Here is an 18,214-nt window from a genome sequence, read left to right on the forward strand (position 1 = left end):
CCAAAAAAACCTGGCTATGAATGAACATTTTATTGATAAATATATAAAAAGAGTTTGTTTATTTATATGTTTGCACAATTGTGTGTTCTTGTAGCACTGGTGATTTAGATTCACTGAGACATTGGATTTAGAGAGACAGAGGAGCTGATGGAAATGAGGGAGGAGAGGGAGGCTGAGAGATGACGAGAGAGACTGCTAGCCCTACCATTCATGCCAGTGTGTCTCCTTTGATCCTTCTAGGGGCTCCCTGGCAGCGTGCCCATCCTCTGGGTCCCCAGTCAGCCTGTTCCCCAGGCCTCATTTTACTACGAAGAGGAGGTTAGAACAATCCGTGCTCTGGAGTCACGGGAGATGCTGCGACCCCAAGAACGGCTGCTGTTGCTGGACAACGTGGACTCGTCATAAGTTTAACAAGGGGCTTTTATCCCTGTGCTAGATGGTCCACACTCGTGACAGCGCCCCTGTAAATTTTGCGCTCGGGGCGGTAGCACCCCATGCACTACGCCACTGCCTCCCACTATATATTCATTCAGACCAGGCAGGCTTTGTCCTAAACCGCCAGGCATCGGATCAGACCCGCAGGATTATAAATCTAATTTCAGCTATCCAATCTGACTGGGACAGTAAGGGACCTAGACGGGTCATGCTGCTTTCGTTGGATATCCAGAAGGCATTCGACTCCCTGTCTTGGGATTACTTATTTGACGTGTTACTTCGCTTTGGGTTTGGCGATCGCTTTCTGGCCCTCCTTCAAACGCTGTATAAAGCCCAGACAGCATCTTTGATGCTCAGGGGATACTCTTTCCAACCCCTTGATATTCGGAGGGGAACTAGGCAGGGATGCCCATTATCCCCATTGTTCACTCTAGCAATAGAGCCACTGGCAATAAGGATTTGCGCCTGTCCAGATGTCGAGGGTATTGTTTGTGGAGACAGAGAGCATAAGTGTTTACTTTTTGCAGATGACATTCTGCTAGCTCTGTCATCACCTATTACTTCCCTCCCCAATCTATATGCTATTTTACAACCGTTCTCAGAAATCTTGGGTTTTAAAATCAACCACAGTAAATCCAAGGCACTGAACCTCTCTTTACAGAGTTCCACCCAGAAAACATTCGAACAATCTTACAAATTTCTATGGGAGTCGGAAGCCCTTTCATATTTAGAAATTCAACTGAACTCGTCTATACAAACCTTATATAAGCAAAACTACCCTGCCCTGTTCAAACGGTTGACAGAGGACCTAGCCAGATGACAGATTCACCCCCATCGTGGTTCGGCAGACTACAGTCAATAAAATGAATATTTGTTTCACACTATACCTGTGTCACTAGTCCGATCTGACCTGCAAACATTTCAAAAAAGGATTCTTCAGTTTATATGGGGAGACAAGAGGCCCAGGGTGAACAAAGGTACAATGTACACTTCAAAACAGAAGGGGGGACTTGGCCTGCCTGATTTACAGAAATAGTTTTACGCAGCCCAGTTGGCCCAACTCACCAAGTTTCACTCCCAACAACCCCAAGCACTATGGATGACCATGGAATCTTATTCCTGTCACTCCAAACCAATTTCCCATATTATGTGGCTCCCAATGAAAGAGAGGCCAATTATATTATGTCCTACTCTCTCCTTCTTACTAGATATTTGGGATAGACTCTCAGAAATTCAAGTCACCCCACAATCCGCTAGCACCTCTATTGAGAAATAGAGATTTCACCCCGGGCCTCACTCCCCCCCCCGCATTCGAATGGTGGACCAACAAGGGCCAAATACGGACAGCAGATCTCTGTGGTCATAAGGGTATGCTATCTGAAAGATCTCTGGTAGAAAAATATCAAATGCCAAACACTGAACACTATAGACTCACCCAAATACTCCATTATATGCAAACCTTAGCACGCAAGGGTGATTTAATGACAATGACTCCGATGGAACATATGTGTCAACAATATGACAAACTCGGGGGCCATATATCTGCTATATATACGATTTTGACATATATCTCGACAAAACTAAATGATATGATTCAATGGGAACAAGATTTACAAGAAACCCTAGATCCTGAGGAATGGCACTCTATAACAATGACAGCTTCTGGATCGCTCACCAATACCTCCATTATAGAGGCTAACTATAAGGTTTTATTAGGATGGTATATGGTACTGGCCAGACTGGCCAATTTTGTACCCGGAGAACCCCCCCCCCCCTTTCGGGATGCGGCCAGGTGGAAACAGCATATCATATATATATATATATATATATATATATATGGTGGACATGTCCCAAGGTCAGGAGATTTTGTATCAGGGTTTACAACTTTATATATACCCTCACCCAGATTAACCTGGCGAAGTCCGCGAAGCACGCACTCCTGGGTGGCAGGGTAGCTGAAGCCTCAAAAAATCATAGAAGGCTTCTTACATTTATATTCATATCAGCTAAAATCACAATAGCAAGAAACTGGAAGTCTGCAGCCGTACCATTTGACCAACTTAAACACAAAATGTCATGGCTTTTGTTTAATGAAAGACTAACAGCAATTGTGCAGGATAAAATGAAGTATGGGATCCATGTATCAGATACCTTAGAAATGAACCTCGGATGATCACAAATCAGAACCTTTCTTGAATGACATGTCAAAGAGCATGGAACCCTCCCCCCCAACCTCCCTTCCCAACTCTACCCTCCACTAACTCGGAGCCCCTTTTTCCTTTCTTCTATGATCTACCCCCTTTCTCCCTCAGCAAGTCACTGGCTTAAGGAGGTCTGGATGGTGCCCCCCCAGTGATCTTGGAAGTCAGACTCCCCCAATAGATGGTTGGGGAGCTGGTGTTTCCCAGCGGGCGGGACATATTCCAGGACACATGATATAGAGCATGCACAAGGCTACAGAATACTATGTAATGTGTACGGTAGGATATGATATATGACCCATAAATACTAAAGGTACAGTCTACCCAAGGACACGATAATTGACCTTGACAACACAAGAGGTGGATTCCTTGGGTATACTGTATGTATGATGTACTACAGATACTGTATAATGCTCAATGAGATGCCGAGATCTTTGTTATCTGTTCTGTGAAAACTTTAATAAAATTATTGAAACATAAAAAATATGATACGTCTCATTCTAAAGACAGATAAAAACGTGAGCAACAGCAAACCCATCCCAATTTGAATGAGAGTCCCCGTGGGGAGAAAAAAGAGGCACTTCCGCATCAAATGCCAATACCTGTACCTCCCATCTGATTTAAAACATAAATGACATTAAACAAATCCAAAAGGCTGCAAGAATCAAAATTCATCTGCTAACTTGGATCTAAAAAATTATAAGCAATGTTTGCTAAATTTAAAAAAATGGAAACATGTTTTACATGCAGTCCCACACCCATAGCAGTGTGAACCTAGCCTAAGTACAGCTACACTTTAAAGTATCGAAAACAATTTTTTCTTTTTTGGGCAGGGATGAATTTTAACCTGTCGTTTTTTTATGTTTGTTTCTCTGCTGGGGAGATCCAGACTCTCTTTTTCTTTTGCTAATGGCTATTGTCACTGGTCCCAAAAGTGAGAAAAAAATCCAAAATTTCAAGTTGTCACCAGAATAGGAATAGAGGTGTAGTCTTACATTGTGGGCAACTGTGAGAACTGTGGATTTCCTCACTTTAGACTTCCTGTCTATGGGACAGGAAGTGAAGGGAAATATCTCCAACTGGGCACAGACAAAAAAAAAACACTAGCCCTTCACTACTTGATCCAAAACTCCAGTACAGCTCAACAATTCTGTAGCTGATCTTTAAGGGTCGGTTCACACTGGGGCGACTTGGGATCCGACTTGTACGCCCTCAAGTCGCCCCAAGTCGCCCCAAGTCGCTTTGTATTTAGATTAACATGGTAGGCAATGGGAGCGTCTTAATTGACACTACTGAAGTCGCTCCGACTTCAGAAAAGGTTCCTGTACTACTTCTATCCGACTTGTAGGCGACTTGTACCCATTCAACTCAATGTAAGTCGCCTGCAAGTCGGATCTCTCTGTAAAGTCAAGCGACTTTGCAGAGAAAACCCCTCCCTCCCCCCCTCCCTCCCAGAGAGGTGATTGGCCACAGGCAAAGTCGCCTGTCATGGAGGCGACTTCAAGTCGCCTCGTAATTTGCCGAAGTCGCGCTGAAGTCGCGCTAAAGTCGCGCTAAAGTCGCGCTGAAGCCGCGTTGAAGTCGCGGTACAAAGTCGCGCTAAAGTCGTGTTGCCCATGTGTGAACCGACCCTTAGAGTATGTCATGTTTAGGCCATATGCTAACAGCCTTACAGTATTTAGTCCAAAGTACAATGATCTTATATAGTGCAGAAACTTGTGGCAACCAATCAGATTTTCAATAAGTGAGAGCAGTGAGAGTTGAATCCCAAATGGCTGCTATAGGTTATCGTTTTCTTGTGTAACGATGAATAAACAAATACATTTATTTGGTATCCCATTAAAAGAGTACTTTTCCTTTGTCTCATTGTATATTTTTCTAGAATAAGAAACAAAACTTTATGTTCAGCTAACACACAGTTGGGTTTGCTAACTTAACTTGTTGACTAATGGCTTTAATGGCTCAAGCTGTTGAAAAGGATGGTGACCAGCAGTTACTGCACAAGAAGGTAATTACAATATTTTAAAAATTCACAACTGTTGTGGAAGAAGGATGCATACAGACACCATTCTGTCTATATTATTTACAGAGCTCATTGTTGGAAGTGTAACTCTGTGGTGTAAAATCTTTAAAGAGTCCCACTTATCCTACACAGATACTTTGGATATACTCATACAAGTTTTGGGCTGCCAATTTTTATAAATCTTAGTAGTTTTTTTTTTAGTTTTACACAAGCCTACCAGGTTCAATTGAAGAAAACAGAAAAAGAGGTAAACAAAGTGCAACTTTATTTTGTAGACAATGTTAAGTCAATGGGAAGAATACCTACTATTCTAAAACATTGGTTAGTATTACACATGCATGCCTTATAAGAAGGAAATCTAAGCTGCAGTGAAGAGTCTCCAGTGGGTCTGAGAAGTCAAAAGGACTTCTGTACATTTTTTTCTAAAAATAGAGGTAAAGCTCTTCTGAACATTCAGTTTAAATTTATTCAGTGGTGGCCGCTCATGCAGAGCGCACGGGCAACAGAATATAAATCATAAATCCAGAAAAAAACACAAGATACAAATGTTATAAATTGAGTTGCAGTTCAGTGAGTAAAATAAGTATTTGATCCCCAAGCAAAACATGACTTAGTATTTGGTGGGGAAACCCTTGTTGGCAAGCACAAAGGTAAGACATTTCTTATAGTTGGTTACCAGCTTTGCACACATCTCAGGAGGGAATTTGGTCCACTCTTTATTACAGATCTTACAGATCTTCTCTAAATCCTTAAGGTTTCCTGGCTGTCACTTGGCAACTTGAAATTTCAGCTCCCTCCATAAATTTTCTATAGGATTATGGTCTGGAGACTGGCTAGGCCACTCCATGATCTTAATATGCTTCTTCTTGAGCCACTCCTTTGTTGCCTTGATGGTATGTGTTGGATCATTTTCATGCTGGAAGACCCATCCACAATCCATCTTCAGTGTTCTGGCTGAGGGAAGAAGGTTCTCATCCAAGATTTTACAATACATGGCCCTGCCCATTGGCTCCTCAATGCGGCAAAGTCAGCCTGTACCTTTATCAGAGAAACAGCCCCAAAGCATAATGTTTCCACCTCCATTCTTGACTGAAGGGATGGTGTTCTTAGTCAGCATTTTTCTTCCTCCAAACACAGCAAGTCGAATTGATGCCAAAAAGCTCAATTTTGGTCTAATCTGACCACAGCACTTTCTCCTAATCCTTCTCTGAGTGATTTAGTTGTTCATTGGAAAACTTCAGACCAGCCTGTACATTTGCCTTCTTGGGGAGAGAGACCTTGCAGGCGCTGCAGAATTTCAGTCGATGGTGGCGTATTGTGTTGCCAGTGGTTTGTTTGGTGACTGTGGTCCCAATTGCCTTGAGATCATTCACAAGCTTTTCCCATGTAGTTCTGGGCTGATCCTTAACTTTTCCCATGATTCTCCTTACTCCCTGAGGCAAAATCTTGCATGGAGCTCCAGACCGAGTGTGATTAAAGGTTATTTTGTATTTCCATTTGCAAAAAAACGCTCCAACAGTTGTCTCCTTCTCACCAAGCTTCTTGCTGATAGTCTTGTAGCCCATTCTAGCCCATGCAAGTCTCCAATCTTGTCCCTGATGACCTTTGACAGCTCTTTGGTCTTGCCCAGGATGGCGAGGTTTGAATGGAATAAAGAGATTCTGTGGATGGATGTCTTTTATACACAAGCTGTCGTTAGGAGAACCTTCTTATTTGTTTTTTGTGTTTTTCAGGATTTTTGGTTGATATTCTGTCTTGATCATTTAAAATACACCTATGATAAAAATTACAGACCCTTCATTTCTTTGTAAGTGGGCAACTTACAAAATCTTTAGAGGATTAAATAATTATTTTCCCCACTGTAGTTTAAACATAAATAGTGCCTTAATCTAGTTCATATGATATGTTTACAATATTTCCCTACAACATTACATTTTCACTATTTTCATTTTTCAGCCTAAGGAGACATGCCATGGGTGCTGCAAGAGTTGTTGCGCCTGCTGTATCCGATGGATGAGTGGATTCATTGTTCTTCTGGTGATAGCTGGAATCGTCTTATGTTTCAGGGTCTTTTTTGGTAAGGAAATGGTGAATTAAAGGATAAGTTCACTTTTTAAAAAAAACAATACATGCCAGGTAAAAAAATATGCATTTATTATTTTTTGTTAGGGACCTGTAAAGCATTGTACCCACGAGTAGCAAATTGTGGGTGTAATGCCACAGTCCTGCAGACCATCTGTGTAGCTGTCTGCCTGTTCCTCCAATATGGTGAGGCAGTTACACTCTGACAGGAAGCTCAATGAACTACCTAGAGCGATCAACCGCGAGCTGGTAGTTCATTGAGAACTACAAGCCAACAGCAAAGGCTGTCAGGACTTGTAGTGATCCAATTCACAGAGCACTGTAAATGGATGACGTGGCCAGGCGGGTGGAGCCCCGCAGGATGGCGTTTTTTTTTAGATAGTGACAGCAAGCAAGGACAGAAGATTCCCCGCTAGCTGTCAAAACAGACACTCCTTTATTAGAAACAGTAAACAGACATGTTTTACATCAGTTCAGTTGCAGACTTCAAAGGGCCCCTAAGCAAGATCAATATTCTTTCCTAGGGGCCCCCATTCAAGTACTAACTTAAAGCACTAAGCATGCAAAAAACACTTAAAGGCATAGTTTACCCATAAAACTGCCTATGTGGGTAAGAGGCATCTGTAGATAAAAACAAACTGTTCAGCTTTAACCAAAGTTAAAGGGAATGTAAGGGCAGAAGGTTTTTTTTATCTTAATGCATTAAGATAAAATTCCTTCTGTGTACAGCAGCCCCCCTAACACTTACCTGAGGTCCCTCTCTGTCCAGTGATGTCCACGAGAGCCTCAGCCGTCCAAGACTCTCCCTGAGGCACATCAGCGACGCCATTGGCTCCCGCTGCTGTCAATCAAAGTTAACTAGACAAGCGGGGGGGGGGAAGAGGCTTGATGTCTCAATAGACATGTGGCTCGTGTGCCCCCATAGCAAGCTGCTTGCTGTGGGGGCACTGAACAGGAGGGAGGGCCCAGGATCACAGAAGAGGGACCTGAAAAGAGGATCGGGCTGCTCTGTGCAAATCCACTGCAACAGAGCAGGTAAGTATAACATGTTTGTTATTTTTATTGGGAAAAAAAAATAGAATTTAAAGTCACTTTAAATAATGCCCTTGCTATACTGTAGGTGTAATCCATGTATGTACCTCATGAAGCCTGACCACCTTGTTGCTATGATGTTTCTAATACTCTTCCAGGTGTTACTGTTCACATCCATAATCGCAGGAGTGAGCTCTTAATCTGGGTTCACACCTATGCAAAACCTGCATCCAATTAGCATAGCAGGAGAATGTGACCGGCTCTCTATAGAGCCGGTTCACATATCTCTGCGGCAGCTGCGGAGGGCTCTGCACAGAAACACTGTGCGTCATTGGTTCAGTTTCAGGGCCGAATCCAGGCAAAGATTTGGCCCTGATTCGTCCCTTAAATGGAGAACAGGGACGCACAGTGTTCCTGTGCGATCCGCGGCTGGTTTAGGTGTGAACCGAGCCTTAAACTCTGAACTCAGAGCTACTGCATTAGGGAAAAGAAAACACATGTGAGGAGGTTTGAACAAGTTTGACTCGTACATCGGGTGTTCGTCTGTTCGCCGAACAGCGAACATTATGGGGCATTCGCAGAAAATTAGAGCGCTGCGGAGCGCCCCATAATGCACTGCGAGATAGCAGTGCATTGCTGTATGATGATTGGCCAAAGCATGCACCTGACCTGCATACTATGGCCAATCACAGCATGCTCGGCTAAGAGAGCCATAATTGGCCAAAGGCAGGGTGCCTTTAGCCAATCATGGCTCAGGGGGACTAAGTCCATGCCCCACATTATATAAGGCTGCTTACACAGCGGCCGTGTGTAGTGTTGTTGGTGTGGACAGAGAGATAGCTTGATTTAGGTTAGGCAGGTAGGTTATTCAGTTAGTGGCAGTGTATTTGAGATATATATATATATATATATATATATATATATATATATATATATACACAGTCAGTCTAATATATATACTCTGCATTTAGCATAGACTATATATTCAGTGTTTACTCGATATTCAGTCAATGCAGGCAGTGTATTAATATATATACTCTGAATCCAGTGTAGCCTATGTCTACAGTGCATTCTGTGTTGTACTGTTTCTAATATGCTTCAGGCGGTCTACACAGTATCTAATACAGTGTGTACAGTTTCTACTACACTTCTGGTGGTGTACACAGTTTAAAATGCAGTGCAGCCGTTGTACAGTTTCTAATACAGTGCAAGCGGTGTACACAGTATCTAATACAGTGTGTACAGTTTCTACTACTTTTCTGGTGGTGTACACAATATCTAATACAGTGTGTAATGTTTCTACTACACTTCTGGTGGTGTACACCAGCACACAATACAGTGCAGCCGTGGTACAGTTTCTAATACAGTGCAGGCGGTGTACACAGTATCTAATACAGTGTGTACAGTTTCTACTAGAGGTCAACCGATATATCGGCCGATATTTGGCGTTTTTTATTTAATTGGCATCGGCCAATTGTGCTAAAAAAAAAGGCCAATTATAACTTCAGCGCGACTTGCAAATGACTTCTGTAATAGAAGTCAATGCAAGTTGCCTGAAGTCTTCTGTGAAGCGACTTCTCTCCTCTCTGGGCAGCCTGCCAAGTCTGATAAAAGAAGCTGAAAAGATACAATGTTTACACTTATCAATGAGCTGAACTCTGTGTGTAGAATCTCTCAGTTTAACCATTTAAAGACTAAGGCCCCTTTCACACGATCGGACCATTCAGGTCCGCCTGTCAGTTTTGACGGCGGACCTGAACGGGCGCTCCATGTTAGTCTATGGAGCGTCAGATGTCAGCGGAGACATGTCCACTGACATCCGACCGGGTCCAATCCGCTGCTCAAAAGCAGACGGATTGAGCTACTGGCCTGTCCTGCTTCCAGTGTGTTTTCGGAACACACATTCAGTGCTGCTGGAGGTTTTGTAATGGATCAAAGAGTGTGCCTGTCCACATACTCCATTGATAGGCTCACATTCATAAAAAAGGAATTAGTCTTGGATCTGCAGCTATCAAGCACCTGATGCTGATGTAACTGATTGAATTTGCTTTGGATATGGGATCCCTTGACGACTGCCTATGCTGACTATCCTATTCCTCCTCAATCTTGATGATGCTAGCTTCCAACAATATTTTTGGTTTAGAGCACCACCACCACCACCCAAGGCCAATTTTTCTGCCTCTGTTTAACAGGGGCATGTAATTACAATTTTTGATCTAATATTTCACAGCAGGGCCAGTTCCTGCGCCCAACAAGAGTATCAGTGAGGGGCTACAGTGTTGTGGCACCACCACCACCACCCAAGGCCCAATTTTTCTGCCCCTGTTTAACAGGGTCATGTAATTACAATTTTTGATATAATATTTCAATGCGGGGCCCGTTCCTGCGCCCAACAAGAGTAACTGTGAGGGGTTACAGTGTTGTGGCACCACCACCACCATCCAAGGCCCAATTTTTCTGCCCCTGTTTAACAGGGGCATGTAATTACAATTCTTGATGTAATATTTCAAAGCAGGGCCCGTTCCTGCGCCCAACAAGAGTAACTGTGAGGGCTTACAGTGTTCTGGTACCACCAACACCTAAGGCCCAATTTTCTGCAGAGTATATAGGGCAGGCCATATAGTATATAGTATCTCACAAAAGTGAGTACACCCCTCACATTTTTGTAAATATTTTATTATATCTTTTCATGTGACAACACTGAAGAAAGTAGACTTTGCTACATTGTAATGTATGGAGTGTACAGCTTGGAAAACAGTGTAAATTTTCTGCCCCCTCAGAATAACTCAGCACACAGCAATTAATGTCTAAACCTCTGGCAACAAAAGTGAGTACACCCCTAAGTGAAAATGTCCAAATTTGGCCCAAAGTGTCAATATTTTGTGTGGCCACCATTAATTTCCAGCACTGCCTTAACCCTCTTGGGCAGGCCCAGACTGGGGGAGGCTGGTGTCAGTCCTCCACACTGTAATGTGCAGGGACACTGTGATATAAAGGGAACTGCACTGAAAAGGGGCACTGCAATGATTACAGTGTCCTAGTCCTTTTGTGGCTATACAATACTAGTACTGTCTGTCTCCTATTGCGCCCACACTGCCCACTGACACTGACCTGCTCTCATTTTGGTGGTGCAGTACAGCGTGGCTCTCTCTCTGGTGGTGCGGTACAGCATGGCTCTCTCCCTGGTGGTGCGGTACAGCGTGGCTCTCTCTCTGGTGGTGCGGTACAGCGTGGCTCTCTCTCTGGTGGTGCAGGTATAGCGTGGCTCTTTCTGGTGGTGTGGTACAGCGTGGCTCTCTCTCTAGTAGTGTAGTAAAGCGTGGCTCTGGTGGTGCGGTACAGCGTGGCTCTCTCTCTGGTGGTGTGGTGTGGTACAAAGTGGCTCTATCTGGTGGTGCGGGTACAGCGTGTCTCTCTCTCTGGTGGGGTGGTACAGCATAGCTCTCTCTCTGGTGGTGCAGTACAGGGTGGCTCTCTCTCTGGTGGTGTGGTACAGCGTGGCTCTCTCTCTGGTGGAGCAGTACAGCGTGGCTCTCTCTCTGGTGGTGTGGTGTGGTACAGCGTGGCTCCATCTGGTGGTGTGAGTACAGCGTGGCTCTCTCTCTCTGGTGGTGTGGGTACAGCGTGGCTCTCTCTGGTGGTGCGAGTACAGCATGGCTGTTCTCTGGTGGTGCTGGGGCTATTAGTTCCCCCAGCACAGTCCTATCTTTCGTTTTCCATGACTCCTGTAGTAGCTGCTACAAGCACTCCTCAGCTTGTTTCTGGGTTTTCTCTTTCACCCCAGCAGAGTGCATGCTGGGGACTGTAGTCTGCTTCCTGCTGAGAACAATTGGGCCACTTATCTCTGGGACAACATTTCCCATGATGGCCCTCTAGTTGCTTTTGATTGGCCCCCTGCTGTGGCCAATGGGGAGGGAAGAAGAACAGACAGGAAAGCCTTCTCTTTTCCGTGCTGCCGACATGAGAAGGGGAGGGGGCTAGCGGGGGAAACATTGTGTCAACAGCCTGCAGCTCTCCCCACCGTGCAGACGCCCATGGCTGGAGGAGGAGAGCGGAACTGTCAGCGCGGCTCTGAGGCTGAGCTGTGTGTGAGAGAGAGACACAGCTCAGCCCATGCAGCCGCCAGAAATGACACAGGCACGGCCGCATAGCTGTAGGCCAGCGTCGGCCACTGCTTACCTCCCGCTGTGCAGCCTAATCATCAACAGGCCACAGAGCGGGCGGCCCCGGCCCACAGGGCAAATGCCCGGTCTACCCTATGGCCAGTCCAGGCCTGCTCTTGGGCAAGAAGTTCACCAGAGCTTCACATGTTGCCACTGGAGTCTTTTTCCACTCCTCCATTGCGACACCACGGAGTGGATGTTAGAGACCTTGCATTCCTCTACCTTCCATTTGAGGATGCCCCACAGATGCTCAATAGGGTTTAGGTATGGAGACATGCTTATCCAGTCCATCACCTTTACCCTCAGCTTCTTTAGCAAGGCAGTGGTTGTCTTGGAGGTGTGTTTGGGGTCATTATCATGTTGGAATACTGCCCTGCGGCCCAGTCTCTGAAGGGAGGGGATCATGCTCGGCTTCAGTATGTCACAGTACATGTTGGCATTCATGGTTCCTTCAATGAACTGTAGCTCCCCAGTGCTGGCAACCCTCATGAAGCCCCAGACCATGACACTCCCACCAACCACCATGCTTGACTGTAGGCAAGACACACTTGTCTTGGTACTCCTCACCTGGTTGCCGCCACATAGGCTTGACACCATCTGAACCAAATAATTATCTTGGTCTCATCAGATCACAGGACATGGTTCCAGTAATCCATGTCCTTAGTCTGCTTGTCTTCAGCAAACTGTTTGTGGGCTTTCTTGTGCATCATCTTTAGAAGAGTCTTCCTTCTGGGACGACAGCCATGCAGATCAATTTGATGCAGTGTGTGGCATATGGTCTGAGCACTGACAGGCTGACCCCCCACCCCTTTAACCTCTGCAGCAATGCTGGCAGCACTCATATGTCTATTTCCCCATAGACAACCTCCAGATATGATGATGAGCACGTGCACTCAACTCCTTTGGTCGACCATGGCAAGGACTGTTCTCAGTGGAACCTATCCTCTTAAACTGCTGTATGGTCTTGGTCAGTGTACTGCAGCTCAGTTTCAGGATCATGACAATCTTCTTGTAGCCAAGGCCATCTTTATATAGAGCAACAATTCTTTTTTTCAGATCCTCAGAGAGTTCTTTGCCATGAGGTGCTATGTTGCACTTCCAGTGACCAGTAAGAGAGTAAGAGCAATAACATCAAATTTAACACACCTGCTCCCCATTCACACCTGAGACCTTGTAACACCAACTAGTCACATGACACCAGGAAGGGAAAATGGCTAATTGGGCCCACTTTTCACTTAGAAGTGTACTTGCTTTTGTTGCCAGCGGTTTAGACATTAATGGTTATGTGTTGAGTTATTTTGAGGGGACAGCTAATTTACACTGTTATACAAGCTGTAAACTCACTACTTTACATTGTAGCAAAGTGTAATTTCTTCAGTGTTGTCACATGAAAAGATATAATAAAATATTTACAGAAATGTGAGGGGTGTACTCACTTTTGTGAGATACTGTATATACTGCTGTTCAGATTATACAGTGGCCAGGGGCCTGGGGGACCCCCATGCCATTTTTAAAAAATTTGGGTGTGGGGTTCCCCTTAAAATCCATACCAGGTCCTTGGTATGGATTTTGGGGGTGACATCCACGCCATTTTTTGGGGGGTATTTTTGGTATTTTTATCTATATTGCCGGGATCCGACAATACATTACAGCCGTGAGCAGTTTTACATAAAATGTTTTCCTTTAGAAATGTCATTTTGCTGTGGCACTGTTATAAACATGGGAAAGATGCGCTGCTTTACAGGCATACTAAGGACACCCCCCCAGGCACGATATTTAAAGGAATATTTCATTTTTATTGTTTCACTTTAAGCATTATTAAAATCACTGCTCCCAAAAAAGTCAGTTTTTTTAAACTTTTTTTCATTGATACATGTCCCCTGGGGCAGGACCTAGGTCCCCAAACACTTTTTATGGCAATACCTTGCATATAAGCCTTTAAAATGAGCACTTTTGAGTTTTCACGTTCGTGTCCCATAGACTATAACGGTGTTTGCGTGTTCGAACTATTTTTGAGGTGCTATGTTGCACTTCCAGTGACCAGTAAGAGAGTAAGAGCGATGACATCAAATTTAACACACCTGCTCCCCATTCACACCTGAGACCTTGTAACACCAACTAGTCACATGACACCAGGAAGGGAAAATGGCTAATTGGGCCGACTTTTCACTTAGAGGTGTACTCGCTTTTGTTGCCAGCGGTTTAGACATTAATGGTTGTGTGTTGAGTAGTTTTGAGGGGACAGCTAATTTACACTGTTATACAAGCTGTAAACTCACTACTTTTTCTCCCGAAAAAACGTCCGTCTTTTAAAACTTTTTTTTTTAATTGATACATGTCCCCTGGGGCAGGACCTAGGTCCCCAAACACTTTTTATGGCAATACCTTGCATATAAGCCTTTAAAATGAGCACTTTTGAGTTTTCACGTTCGTGTCCCATAGACTATAACGGTGTTTCGTGTTCAAACTATTTTTTGCCTTTTAGCATGTTCTGCTGCGAACTGAACCGGGGGGGTGTTCGGCTCATCCCTTGTTTAAATCAGAGAAACATCTCCTGACTGAGGTGGTAAAGGTGAACAGTAACAACTGGGAAAAACGTTCTTGCAATAAAAGACGACAGTGAGATGCAATCTCTGGGAGTTTTTCAGTCAGGGTTCGTGAGATATGTAAATAGCCTACACCTATAGTAAGTGCATTATTCAACTTTGCACAGTTTGTTTTATCTACACACACCCCTTACATGCATAGGCAGTTTTTGGTAAAGACAAATACTTGTTTAGATATGGGGGGGTGCAAAAAGCAGTTTTATTTACCTGATCCCCTGCTCCTGCAGGTTCCCAGGGTGTAAGATTGGTCCCCGTAGCCTCTTCTCCCCTATGCTGTGGTGGTCAGATGCCCTCTGACATCAACAAGACCAATGCAGAGACCATTGCCCTGCACTGGATGTGTATTGGACGGTTTATTGCCTAAATGTTGTGGAATATATGGACAGTTACATTTTAAAATATATCTGAGAATGGCCAAGTCTTGTAGCAATCTACATACAAGCATTCCTTATCTACAAACAACCCTAGTGTTGAGAATAAATTAACAGTATAGATAGTAAATGTTCATAATTTTGGCATAGATGCTCATAACAGTCTACTATGTTTACTGATATAAAAACAAGTTGTGAAGTGTGTACTTGTAAAGTTTTGTCATTGCATAGATCTATGTGTTATAAATTAAGTGCTGGTCAGATTAAGTATTTACCTCTGCAAATTACATAAATGTGAAATTGTAATATATCCCAAGTTCCTAAAGCAGAAGGTCCATTATTTACATGTCTTACGTTCATTGCAAATCCAAAAATAAGGGTTTTTTTTTCTATTTATTTTTCTATCAAGTTTATAGCACAGATAGAGCTTAGAGACCAAACCCCCTCTGAATTTATGGCTGTAATACACTAAGGCTGCTTCTTTTCTACTTTTTATAAATGCTAAGTGCTTAAAGTGATATTAAGCCCAAAACCAAAAACAAATTATATTGCAGGTTACCAATCAATAGATGTGGTGGCTCCATCAGTTTTCTTTTCTTTGGCTTCTTCCCCTCTCTTTTCACCTGATCTGGTCAGTAACACACCTACTATATTAGTGAGAGACAGCTCTGGAGGAGGAGGGAAGGCGTCACACCACTGTACCGAGAGGCGCGCTGGTCTGAGGTCTGTGTTATCTAAAAGTGAGTCTTGGAGGGGAGGAAGGCATGAAGAAGAGGGCGAGGGAGGGGGGACAAGCAATGAGTTCACTTGGAGTGATTTGGGAGAGAAGATATCCATCCATCCCCCCATACCATCCCGGCTCCATACACCCCACCCCAATCCCGGCTCCATACATCCCCCCGATCCAATCCCAGCTCCATCCATCCCCTATACCATCTCGGCTTCATCCACTTCACCCCAAACCCATCCTGGCTCCATCCATCCCACCCCAATCCCATCCCGGCTCCATCTACCCCCCCGATCCAATCTGATTCCCATTCCATCCCCCATACCATCCCAGGTCCATCCACCCCCCATCCCATCCCGGCTCCATCCACCCCACCCCAATCCAATCCCGGCTCCATCCATCCCCCCGATCCCATCCCGACTCCATCTATTCCCCGATCCCACCCCGGCTCCATCCATTCCCCCCTATCCCATCCTGGCTCCATCCAACCCCATCCCATCTCCATCCATTCCCCCGATCCCATCCCGGCTCCATCCATTCCCCACGATCCCATCCTGGCTCCATCCATCCCCCAACACCATCCCGGATCCATCCATCCTCCGATCCCATCCTGGCTCCATACATGCCCTGATCCCATCCCGGCTCCCTCCATCCCCCCAATCCCATCCCGACTCCCTCCATCCCCCCCGATCCTATCCCGGCTCCATCCATCCCCCCGATCTCATCCCAGCTCCATCTACCACCCCGATCCTATCCCAGCTCTATCCATCCCCCGATCCCATTCTGGCTCCATCCATTCTCCCGATCCCATTCCAGCTCTATTCCCCCCCTCAATCCCATCCCTGCTCCATCCATTGTGGCAGGTTAAGGAGAGAGAGTCACACCAACACACTAGCCTGCTAAGTGCAGGGGGGTGACACCATGTTCTACCTAACCAGGTGACACCAACCCTAGTGACGCCACTGTGTGTTAGGGGGCACTTTAGGACTTGTGTTACAAGGGGGCTTGGATATGAAATCCACACCCCAGCAAATATCTTCTCCCCTCCCAAAGCCACCCAAGCACATATCCTCCCCCCAATAAAACAGATGCTGTCTGCCACAAAGGGGGTGGCATCCACTTGATGGCCACAGTGGCTGAATTTGATGGGCACAGTGGCTTCATTTGATGGCACAGTGGCTGCACTTGATGGGCACAGTGGCTGCACTTGATGGAACAGTGGCTGCAATTGATGGCACAATGGCTGCATTTGAGGGCACAGTGGCTGCACTTGATGAGCACAGTGGCTGCATGTGATAGCACAGTGGCTGCACTTGATGGAACAGTGGCTGCATTTGATGGGCACAGCGGCTGCACTTCATGGGCACAGTGGCTGCACTGCATGGGCACAGTGGCTGCATTTGATGGGCACAGTGGCTGCATTTGATGGACACAGTGGCTGCACTTGATGGACACCATGGCTGCATTTTATGGGCCAGTAATAAGGAGAGCCGGCAAAACTGTAATCCTTGAAGTGACGTTTATTGGTACATCAGAGTGACAATAAAACAATAATGCTGACGCGTTTCGGCAATAGCCTTAGTCGTAGCATTTTATGGGCACAGTGGCTGCAATCGATGGCACAGTGGCTGCATTTGAGGGCACAGTGGCTGCATTTGATGGTCACAGTGGCTGCATTTGATGGTCACAGTTTCTGCATTTGATGGTCACAGTGGCTGCATTTGATGGTTACAGTGGCTGCAATTGTTGTTTTTTTTATTTTAGAATTTTTCAGTTTGTTTGCACCCCCCCCCCCCAAGAATTGTGAGCACCTGCCGCCACTGATCTCTTGTATCATGTCTGCAGCCTCTGACCATCTCTTGTATCATCTCTGCAGTCTCTGACCATCTCCTGTATCACGTCTGCAGTCTCTGATTATCTCTTGTACTATGTCTGCAGTCTCTGATCACCTCCTGTAGTATGTCAGCACAGTCTCTGACCATCTCTTGTACCATGTTTACAGTCTCTGATCATCTCTTGTATCATGTCTGCAGTCTCTGACCATCTCTTGTACCATGTTTGCAGTCTTTGACCATCTCTTGTACCATGTCTGTAGTCTCTGATCATCTCCTGTATCATGTCTGTAATCTCTGATCATCTCCTGTATCATGTCTGCAGTCTCTGACCATCTCTTGTACCATGTCTGCGACTCTCTCACTCTCACACCCTGCGGAAGGTGCTCCAGAGCACCCTCCACATTAGAGTTTCCATTTTAAATGCAAGTTGGAACTCTGTGATGTAAAGGGGAATGCAGTGGACTCTGATATAAAGGTAATCTTTGGTCACCAGAGCTCCCCCCTTCCCTTACATTAGAGTTCCCCTTTACACCAAAGTCTGCAGGTTCCCCCTTAGATCATGATCCACAGCATTCCTCTTTATATCAGAGTTCCCTTGCACTGTAAGGGGAAATCCTGCAGACTCTGATATATGGGGGAACTCTGTGCTGGCCGGGTTATATTAACCTGACCTTCATGTAAATGGATACATATGCGTGTAATATATAATATATATGTAATATATATATTTGATTTAAGA

General features: G+C 45.0%; 1 protein-coding gene across 1 annotated transcript in view; it reads left to right on the plus strand.

Annotated features, from left to right (window-relative positions):
• Positions 1-18,214, plus strand: part of LOC141128122 (transmembrane protease serine 11D-like) — a 152,973-nt gene that overhangs the window by 72,680 nt on the left and 62,079 nt on the right. The window contains exons 3-4 of the mRNA XM_073615214.1: positions 4,519-4,644; positions 6,616-6,736. Of these exons, the coding sequence (XP_073471315.1) occupies positions 4,585-4,644; positions 6,616-6,736 (181 nt within the window). The 5' untranslated portion in view covers positions 4,519-4,584. The remainder of the gene's footprint in view (positions 1-4,518; positions 4,645-6,615; positions 6,737-18,214) is intronic.

Source organism: Aquarana catesbeiana, linkage group LG02, assembly GCF_042186555.1.
Source record: "Aquarana catesbeiana isolate 2022-GZ linkage group LG02, ASM4218655v1, whole genome shotgun sequence".
Classification (NCBI taxonomy): Eukaryota; Metazoa; Chordata; class Amphibia; order Anura; family Ranidae; genus Aquarana; species Aquarana catesbeiana.